This window comes from Aspergillus puulaauensis, chromosome 2 (genome assembly GCF_016861865.1).
Source record: "Aspergillus puulaauensis MK2 DNA, chromosome 2, nearly complete sequence".
In the NCBI taxonomy this organism is placed as follows: domain Eukaryota; kingdom Fungi; phylum Ascomycota; class Eurotiomycetes; order Eurotiales; family Aspergillaceae; genus Aspergillus; species Aspergillus puulaauensis.
The window spans coordinates 3,111,894-3,122,104 of record NC_054858.1 but is presented as its reverse complement, the minus strand read 5'-3'; the positions used below and the strand labels follow the sequence as shown (position 1 = coordinate 3,122,104).

Below are 10,211 nucleotides of genomic sequence, written 5' to 3'. Positions count from 1 at the left end.
TGGCCTTGAGTTCCTCCCTGTCAGGAGCCCAGACAGCGAAGTCCGGCTTCTAAGGCCTGCCGATACGTTTTTCATTGCAGACCGGATCGAATACGCCCAATCATTCCAAGGCAAAGTCCCCATGTTGGATCTCTCTCTAGAGGAATGCCACCGAGATCGCCCGCTGCTGGGGTCTCTTGGCCTCGATGATCGATACATGTCAGTCGCCGTCCAGGAGCAGACTTTTGTGGATCAGCCATCCCACGAGCATTCCGCGCGTTTCACACGGCAGTTCCGGCGCAGGGCTTGCGCTATCTATCGGTATGCCTGGTGGTGGTGTTGGTGCTCCGGATGTTAACTGGGTCTATAGGTGTATCCTGCATTACAACGGCGACGAACCTGCCGACACTTTGCACAAACTCCTGAGTGCAACACTGCATGAGAGTGGCGGATTTAAAAGGACATTGCTTCTGGAGCTGGACAATGTAAGCGCCGAAGTGCAGAGCAATAGCGGCTCAGTGCATATAGAAGAGAGCGACGATAGACTGCAAATCTATATCCCCAGAACCCCCGAGGAACGACGGCGCTGCTACTCACTGCATCTTCCAAGAGCACTACAGCATCATTTTTGGGTTCGAGCTGCTGAAGCACATTTGACAATCCCCCTGGTCTTCCTCTCGTCAGTAGCTCTCATTGATCAGGTCCTGGACAACTGCGGAATCGTTGGCATCCCCGAGGATATTCCCCAAATGCCATACCAACGCCCTGAAGAGGGAGACGATTCACACAGCTATTCCGACGATGAATCCAGCGTTGGCGAGTTTAGCACTGACACGCGAGTCTACACCCCATCAAGCTCATCAGCACATAGCAGATCCCCCGAGACAACACCGACAGTTCCTCACTACAGTGCCGCATCACCGCGTGCTCGGCCCTTCTCATCTATTCGATATGCCCGCACACCTGAACCAAGACCAATAACGACATTACATGAACAGTCTCCGTACGTTCGCTTGCTGGAGAACGTTACTTCAACAGCCCGCCAACGTACCCTTGCTGAACTCCTTCAAGGCCATCCAACCACACAAGTATCGCAGGCGTCGCGCACGAGAGCGCATTTGGATCCCGGTCCCAGAAACAACTAGAGCACGACTACAGGGGGGTGCGACGCGGCGTTTTTTATGAGTAGGGCGCAGTATATGCGTGTATGTGTTGATTGATTCCCTAGGTTTGGTTTGAACGTGGTATACTAACGCTATATATAGATGGGACGAATGCATTTGCGACATACTGGCCAGGCCCATCCTGATGTTTATTTGATTTTCAGGGTCTACTGTCTGGGGAAGCGGGATATGGGGCTGCAGGTGTATGTTTATCCGGAGGGCATGCGTAGAGAGGGGAGTCTTGTTTTCAGGTCGGAATCGTGATGTTCGTCCGGGCGCACCTGCATTGAGTTGAATACTTAACTGCGCATTCAACCTGCGCATTCCTGGAGAAGGCGTTGGGATTTATGACTGGGTAGCCAAGCGCCACGGCGGCAGCTACACAACAAGCAATGCCAATGTCTTAGCATAGGGTTTAATATCATATAGATCTGCACAAGCTTGCATTGAGATAGAATAACGTGAGCAACATCCTGTGCTCATGTCTAAGGGGTATCCGTAAATTCTATCAATGTCAAAGTGACAAAATCTAGCGTCTATCAAATGGAAGTGGGCATGTTATCCAAACATCGTAAGCCCAACAAACCAGACCAAATAAAGAAAAGAAAAACAAAACAAGCATGGCAGTCTTTAAACATCAGTCTGAACAGTGACCGGTCAACAGCGAAAGAAATGAAAGAAATCGTGTCTATAGTACCAGATCACTCCACAGCCGCAACAGGAGAATGCTGGCTTTGGGGATCCCATTCAAACTTAAAGTCATCGCCCAGTTCCTTGCGGATAGCAGCCTTGACAGCATCCAGGACGTGGTCAAAGACACCAAAGTTGGCAGGGTTGTTGGTGTCGTTGCCGTCGCCGCGGAAGACACCGGTACGCACCAGACAGGTGTTCCAGCCGTACAGGTTCCCGCCGATGATATCGGACTGCGGGTTGTCGCCGATCATGTAGATGTTCTCGGGCAGCGTGCGCTGGTTGTGGATCTCCTCCATCCAGTCCTTGAAGACCTCGTCGGCGCAGATGTAGGTCGCCCGCTCGGGCTTGCCGTACACGAGACGGTCGAGGTCCAGGCCGGTGAGGGCCTTGTACTGTGCTTCTAGGGCAACGCGGAACGCGCCCAGGTGCAGGCGAGCAGCGCCCTTGTGCTCCGTTGGGGAGAGCAGGTCGCCCTGCGAGAAGTAGATGGGGATGTGGCGGGCGATGGCATTCTTGCTGGCCGGGTCCTTGGCCCAGGACATGAGCTTGCCGTTGGCGCTGAGCAGCAGGTCGAGGATGATCTGGAAGTCGGTCGACATGTCGTACGACTCGGCGAGGACGAGGATGGCGTCGAACTTGAAGTTCGAGAAGTCGCGCGGCTGGGCCTGGGCCTTGTCTTCCTCGGTGAAGTTGCGGCACAGCGAGATTGACGGGTCCCAGGCCAGAATGTCCTTGGGGTGGACGACGTTCTTGAAGCCGTAGCTCTCTGCGACCTTGCGGATGTTGAAGCCCTCGCCACCGCACACCAGCACGTTCTCGTAGTACTCGGACAGGGCCTGCATGGGAGTGTGCGACTGGATGAACTGGTTGGTCGAGATGGGGTGGCCCAGGACCTCTGTGAGCTGTGCGCAGCGAGCTTCTTCGGTCTTGCCACCGCCGTTGGTGAGGAGGATATAGGGGAATTGGATGCCTGGCTTGTTAGCATCGGGTTTTATCGAGTTTTATCGAGGTTTAATCTCAGACTTACCTAGCTCGTTGTCACCGTTCAGGATTCGCAGAGTGTCCTTGGCCTGTTGAAGCCCGATGTTTCCGTGTGCCAGCACACCGTCAATGTCGAAGCAAAAGGCCATGTTCTTGACGGCCTTGACCTTCTCCTCGTGTCTGTCCTGCACTCCGGAGGCCACAATGTCCCGCACGTGGTCCCTGGCGGTTGTCACAGAGGAGAGTCGGGATCGCGAGGGCCGCGACGACCGAGGGATGGGAAGAGAGACGCCAAACGAGTTGCGCGAGGCCCGGCGGTCCTTCATGGACGGGTTCAGACTGAGAGACTGCATCTGGACGTCGCTGACGGCGCTGCGGGTGGAGGGGACCTCGATGATGTTGCCCTCGGCATCAGCAGGCAGAGTGGCCTCGGGGGCCTGAGCCTTGGGCTCGACAGAGTCGCCGTTAACGTGAGGCATGGTGGTAAAGAAGAAATACTAATAGACAAGATGAACAGACAGTCTCCGTGGTTGAAGAATGAAGGGCGGGCAGATCGATATATTTGACAACGGCGGGCAATCCATTCCCCAAGAAGAAGTTCCGGTCTGTGGATCGCGTGCAGATCGCTCTTTGCCGCACCGATGATGTCTTTCTGCGATTAATCATTCATCAGATTATTCAGGAATCCAAGATATCTACCCTGGCTGCGGAGCTTGGCCCAACAACGTCGACAGATCCGACCAACTCCGCCCTGGATTCGCCATGAAAACAGAAAACTCTGCAGGAAAAAAGACATTTCCATGAGAAAACGAAGTCAGAACGACGGGTGCCCCTCGTCAAACCCCCCGTCACAGCCCGGGTTTACCCATTGCAGGCCACCCGAAAACCCACCAATTTGTGGGCCACGATCCACCGGCTGCATGCAACCGTAGGTCTCAACTTCTCTGAAGTCGCGATGGATGGCGATCTCGGGCGAGGAAAGCAACTACCACTAGTACACCGTAGACCACTCTGAGTCTGTGAGGACTGCATCAAATTCAAATTGCATGACGCAGTCCAGACTGCAGACAGCCCTAACCGCAGCGCCACAGCCGACGCACTATACTAGACGCAGGCAGTGCATCGGCGACCGAGCCGGCAAAATCTAAGCCGATCACAGGCTGCCAGGCCAGGAACTGCCTGGTCACCGTCCGAGTATACTCCGGATTCTCTCAGCAGTTGCGGAGAGAGACCGACCGTGCCGATCTGGCGAGCAGCAGCACGGAGGACACCAAGCCGGCGACGAAAATGAGTCGAACCGCTGTCCCCCGCAGCCCCAGAATATGCAATCTGCCAACTCCCATTCGCCAGGGTCTCTCCAACTGCGGCCAATCTCGGAACGGCATGGTGGTGGGAGGCTGCCAGTGGTGGTGGACGAGTGGGCCTGCTGCAGTGGTGGCTGTCGCATTATGTCATTGATGTTCAGGGTTTCACTCTTCGGCCTCTGCTTTTGCCTCTTGCACTCTGATTTGGCGCAGTACCCGACTAATATTTTCGCTGTAAGACATTCCATGGCCTGAAAGCAGCCAAGAATCCGGTGAAGGAAGTCTGGCGAACATGCCTTGGGTTGGCAAAAATTCCTCAGAGTTTTGCCTTCGGGGTACTAGTTGAAAGCATCTATTTCCTTCAACTTCTACAGAGTAGCCTCAAAGTCGAAATACGGCAGAATTTTCCCCTAGAGTGCAATGTTGCTCCAACATTAAAATATTTATTCCTATCCCGTTCATGAACTGGATGCTCGGTATTCCCGCTGAATCGTAATATCGAGTAATATCGATAGCTCGACTGGTGGCTTCCCCTCGGCGACGAGTCCCCTGGGCTGACGTCCCTGTAGTACTACTCTTCTGTGCGCGGAGACTCGAAGGCAGCTGGACTACTGTGCGGTATAGCCGGCGGATCAAAGGCAGGTTGATGTAGATTATACCCGTAGACATTCGACTATAGACCAGTACAGTATATCGAAATACCATTCGACCATAAAAACCACTAACGGTATTAGGCCGTCTTTCTACTTGGTTATAACGAGATTTGTATGGCGAAATAGATAAACTGTATAAATTATTAGTATAAAAAGACATTAATAAGATAGATAGGATTTCTAATTTTAACACGGTAGTCTTCTTGCTAAAAAGAGGGTCTTGCTATATCCGGGTTTGGTATAGGCGGGTTTGACTGTAGTAAGTCGGGACTGTATCAACTGGGCAGAGAGGGTCATTACTGGGTTGGTTTTGCTTGTTTGAGAGTGAACTTGTGCAGCAGGATGTAACAACCACCAGATCAAGAGTAATGTTCACCGCGCGTTGGAATCCAACTGCGTTCTGTTTCGCTGTGCCACTTGTCCAGGTGCGAGACTGGAGACAGTTAAATCGACCCTAAATGTATACACTAAAGGTGCCCGTTGACAGCACTGAGCGGGACCTTCGCTGGGAAAGTATACCGACAAAATATGGTTTTCGTAGCGGCGAGGCCAGGTGTTAAGAGTTGAAAAGGCCATGAACTGGAAGTCAGATATTGAATGTCCTGTAAATCTGGAGCAGCATACTCACAAGGCGCGTAATATTGTCAAATGGAAGCGCCCAGATGTCGTTTCCATAGCCTTGTCACTAATAAGGTCAGTATGTGATCCGCCCTGAAGAACCGCGACATACTCGAATATTCGATCAAACTCATTGGAATGGCCCATCTATTCTAACCAGTTCCCTCTTGTACCTGCAGCCATGCCAATGTTATTATAGTCTCTACTCGAAGTGATGCCGCCATTGCCAGCACAACAAACGTCTATAATGTGAGATATCGCGTGGCTCTACTCCACACTGTATTCGAGACATTTGTGATGATATTCAAGTCAATCCGGTCAAGTGAGAGGGTGGCTATATACTCCACGCTTCTTTAACCGTGCATGCATAACAATTCGCTGCTGATGTTTGCCTACAGAGATCTTCGCAGATACAACTTGTATCTATCGGGAGTAGAATGAATAACAATGCCTGCTGCCATGCACGTTGTCTCGGTGTTCCCAGGTCATCATCCAGAGACGAGGCACAAGGACCGGACAGGCACAACAAGTGCCTATGTCAGCACTACGACCTCCCGTTGAGACTTGAGAGGACCATACATTAGCGCCAACATTGGCAACCAGATCCGCAATATCGTTGGCGAAGTGATCGCGAACGGACCAGGATTACCAAGTAGCGTCTTGTCCGGCGGCCTGGATGACGGCCGACTGGCCACTATCCCAGACGGCGGTTTCGCATAGAGAGCTGTCATTGCAAATCAAACCAGCTGGTTCGCTTGGTATGGACGCCACGCACTGGCTCGCTTCCTGTGTGTCTTTAGTTACGTGGACAGTGATTCCTGCCACAATAAATTGCTTGTCATGACGCTGCCGGGGTTCCTCCACTTAATCAGCTTCGTCCGTCCGTGACGGTTTTCACGTTACAATGCAGCTTGCTGGACCTGTCTTTTGTCTTTTGACATATGCGACTGTCTGGATTATATACACGCGATGGTTCCATCCTCTCGCGAGATTCCCTGGCCCGTTCTGGGCTTCTGTGTCGCGGGTCTGGACTGTCCTTCATTTCCTCCCTGGAGATGCGGAGAAAACACAGAGGAAGCTGCATGAGAAATACGGTACATCGTCTTAAGCCTTTCATATACTCCTGCTGATATGTATAGGGCCTGTTGTTCGCATTGCGCCAAATGAATTGGTGACCAGCGATCCGCAAGCAGTCAAGACTCTGTACGGCTTCCAGTCGTCCACTGTCAAGGTAACTCCCCTTTCCCAGGCAATGGATCTGTATTGACCAGCAGACCGACTTTTATCTAGCTTTCCGACCGCCTTGGGGTGCGTACATTCGTATATTCCCTTGGAAATGGAAGTCCACTGACAAGAGACAGCGCGATACCCAGACCACTTCTCCTCTGAAGGCGGGAAACAGCACGGAGAGCGTCGGCGGATTGTGGCGAATGTCTATTCAATGACGAGCATCCTCCAGTCAGAACAGTATATTGAGAAATGCATTGAGGTGTGGGTGAAGAAGCTGGGGGAAATGGCAGACCGAAAGGAATCCTTCGACTTGTGGTTATGGACGAGAATGTAGGCATTAACCCCTGTTCCAATACTTATCACTAATCATGCCAGGTACGCATACGACGTCGTCGGGGTTCTTTTCTTCAGCAAGGTGTTTGGCTTCCTTGAAAACGGCGGCGACCATCTGGGATATATCGAGGCTGTGGATGACTTGATTCCTGTGCAGTTCCTGGCTGGAATCATGCCAACTTATATCCGCAGCCCGTTCCTCCTCACCGGAATACTCTTCTCCAAAGTTCGAGGCGCATTGAAAGCCCTAGGCGATTTAACTGACGCAACAAATTCAATGCTCAAAAACCGACTTGCGGCGCTCGACTCTAGGTCTACAAAGCCGCAACAAGCGGACATTCTTGGGAAACTGCTCGACATCTTCCACAAGGACGGGAAGAGACTTGACTTTGAGCTTGACGATGTCAAAATGGAAGCCTTTGGTGCATTGTATGTACCAAGCCCATCACTACGGAGTTCTGCTAACATACAACGACCAGCTTCGCGGGAAGCGAAACAACAGCCCTGACGCTCTCGGGAATCCTCTACCACATCCTGCGCAACCCTGCTGTATATACAAAACTAACCACCGAAATCGACACCGCAGTACATTCAACCCAGCTCAGCATCCCGGTTACATATAACAAAGTCAGCAAACTCCCATACCTAACCGCCTGCATCAAGGAAGGAATCCGGATGCACCCTGTAACCGGAGCGTCATTTCCACGACACGCACCGCCATCTGGATGCGAGATTGGCGGGCACTGGATTCCGGGAAATGCACGGATTGGCGTGAATCCAGCTGTTGTGCAATTCGACAAGACTGTTTTTGGCGATGATGCGGACATCTTCCGCCCTGAGCGCTGGTTAGAAGGGGATGCGGTTGAGATGGATCGATATATTATGCATTTTGGCATGGGGGCACGGACTTGTCTTGGGAAGCATGTAAGTGGCTTACCTCTAAATAATTGCCCAGGTATTAACTGTATAGATTGCGATGTGTGAGATCTACAAGGCGATTCCGCATCTTCTGATATCGTTTAGCCTGGAGCTTGCGAGTGATAAGGAGATACAGACGATATCGCACTGGTTCCATAAGCCGGTTACTATTGATGTCAATGTTCGGCGACGAGTCTAATTCTTATAATATGTTCATAAAGATATATGAACTAGCTGTTCAGTTCTCTCCTATGCCCGAAAGTAGCCCAGGACATATTGCTCGCTAGGCCCGATTTAATCCAAAATACGCTTTGAATGAGTGAAATCTCCGGGTATTAATACATTCATGACTGCGATTCAAAATACATCCTCCGCACGATATCCCCTTTCATTTGAGGGAACCTCGAGATAACTATGCCATTAGCCTACCTGGAAGATACTTAAGTAGATCATTCTTACCTTCAGCAAACATATCCTCCACGCCTTCAAGCTCAAGTTCAGGTGTACGAGTTTCAATATCGTCGATATCGCACCGACCCATATTCCGCATAATCTTGAAATACAGCCACAATCTCTCGACCGGGAACGAGGTGAAAAATGTATTTCTCTGGACTCGGAATGCAGACTTCTCCCGATCTGATAATCCGGATCTCTTGAGTGCAGCGTCGAGCTTGGTTCTTAGCATCATCAGCCGGCTCGCCTGGTCGACGTCGTCCCAAAATGTTTTCCAGGTTGCTCCTAAACAATTTTAGTTATAGATAGTGTTTTACGGGAAAAGCTTGAATTTGTCATACCATCCTTCAATAGGGTATATGCCTGTGGTAGAGATCCAGCTGGCTTCTGGCGTTCCATCAATCGAACCCCGACAAGAAAGCCAACATTCATAGCCATGTGGACTTGTATCCGCGCCTTTGAGAGTTCGAACGGGTGTATCTTGCATCTGGCTGAGCCGCCGAGATCACGAAGTATTTTCTCCAGCGTGCCAAAATACGAGCGCCGTCTATCGCCAGGAATGTCAACCACATGTTTCAGGCATGGGTCGCTGTCTTTGAAATAATTCTCCACCGCTGCTCGAAGCGCCACGGGCGAGTGATAGATGATCGAAGAAGTGGAGTACGCTTGCTCGAGGAATATATTGTTAATAGTAGTCATATGTGCAGAAGACAGCTTGAAGCAGAGGAAAAGGAACCTATCATTCTTTCTGAATGAGGCCGGAGAGTCAATAACTCCCTGGTCATAATCTGTCTTGCACGGGCGAACGGGGAGATCTTCTAGTATAGATCCTGCCTCGTCTGGCTCAAGATGGTGAGAGCGCAGTACCGCTGCAATCTGGCTGCGGATTTCTGCATACTTGCCATTATCACCAGGGATCGGCAGCACTGCACTTCGTAGGACGATAAGAAGTCGAGGGGAGATCGGGGCGAAATTATGATACTCCGTGTAAACGACTGAGGATGTCTCCGTCTTACCGGATATAACCTCATTATGCTCTGTTGAAGGACCCTCGAAGATACAAAACGCATTTTCAGTTAGCAGAAACTCTTCCTCGGCATTCTGAGGTTGACAGAATGACATATAGCTGTGCAGCAGGTGCAGCTCAAACATCGAGGCGTCGTCCGGATAGATCTGGGCACGGAGGGTATGTCTCCAGGTCCTCTCAGTGTCCATCTCGAGACCCAGCATATGGTTCAAGTTATGAAACCACACATCTCGAGGCTTGGTAAACCCCCTTTCCGCCATGTATTGCAGCATTCTTGGCCGGTCGTCAGCGTCGTAGTGCTGGGCGTCGTCGTGGTTATATCGCTCGAACATCCCCCTGTTTCGATACTTCATCAGGAAGAGGAACTTGCGAAGAGTATCGACCTCAGGCCGCTTGAGCTCAAGCACCGGTGATCTCGCAAATGTAGTGACGACTCTGTTGATGATTTCACTCGCTTCTCTTTCAAGCGTCGACAGCTTGTCCTCCAAATGGTAGGGGTTCTCGTCAAATCCAGGGTCCCGGTACATGTCGACGAGAGTGAACTCTGTCGACACTGGCCGCTGGGTCAGAATAGAGCTCTCCAGGTCGACCTTGTTGAGAAGAAGGTCGCGACGGCGAGCTCTAGTTTGGGAAGCAGCCGGCCTCGCTGGTGGCTGGTCCGCCGGAGCGAACCTTTTCAGGAGGAACCAAGGAATAAAGTGTTGTTTCTGCTGTAAAGGCTTCGACATTTTGGCAGCTTTAGACAGAATCCTGTATGTCGTGTTGGATGGGCTCTGGGGGTATTTAGGGTTAATTCGCTTGTCCCTGGCCAACACCAACAAAAATGCATTGGTTGACAGCGAGCCAACATCAAACCTCT

General features: G+C 51.3%; 3 protein-coding genes across 3 annotated transcripts; 1 reads left to right on the top strand and 2 right to left on the bottom strand.

The window, feature by feature from the left end:
- Positions 1 to 1,843: 1,843 nt before the first annotated feature.
- On the bottom strand, positions 1,844 to 3,295 carry APUU_21267S (uncharacterized protein; the record flags this gene model as incomplete). Its single annotated transcript, XM_041700000.1, has 2 exons — positions 1,844 to 2,805; positions 2,863 to 3,295. The coding sequence occupies 2 exons, from the start codon at positions 3,293 to 3,295 to the stop codon at positions 1,844 to 1,846; spliced, it is 1,395 nt and encodes a 464-aa protein (XP_041553029.1).
- Positions 3,296 to 6,295: 3,000 nt separating this feature from the next.
- On the top strand, positions 6,296 to 8,071 carry APUU_21266A (cytochrome P450; the record flags this gene model as incomplete). Its single annotated transcript, XM_041699999.1, has 7 exons — positions 6,296 to 6,485; positions 6,531 to 6,594; positions 6,641 to 6,699; positions 6,753 to 6,951; positions 6,997 to 7,383; positions 7,434 to 7,878; positions 7,925 to 8,071. The coding sequence occupies 7 exons, from the start codon at positions 6,296 to 6,298 to the stop codon at positions 8,069 to 8,071; spliced, it is 1,491 nt and encodes a 496-aa protein (XP_041553028.1).
- A 145-nt stretch (positions 8,072 to 8,216) lies between these two features.
- APUU_21265S (DUF4238 domain-containing protein) lies at positions 8,217 to 10,080 on the bottom strand (the record flags this gene model as incomplete). The annotated part of the gene is made up of 3 exons (XM_041699998.1): positions 8,217 to 8,284; positions 8,332 to 8,610; positions 8,667 to 10,080. The coding sequence occupies 3 exons, from the start codon at positions 10,078 to 10,080 to the stop codon at positions 8,217 to 8,219; spliced, it is 1,761 nt and encodes a 586-aa protein (XP_041553027.1).
- Positions 10,081 to 10,211: the final 131 nt, after the last annotated feature.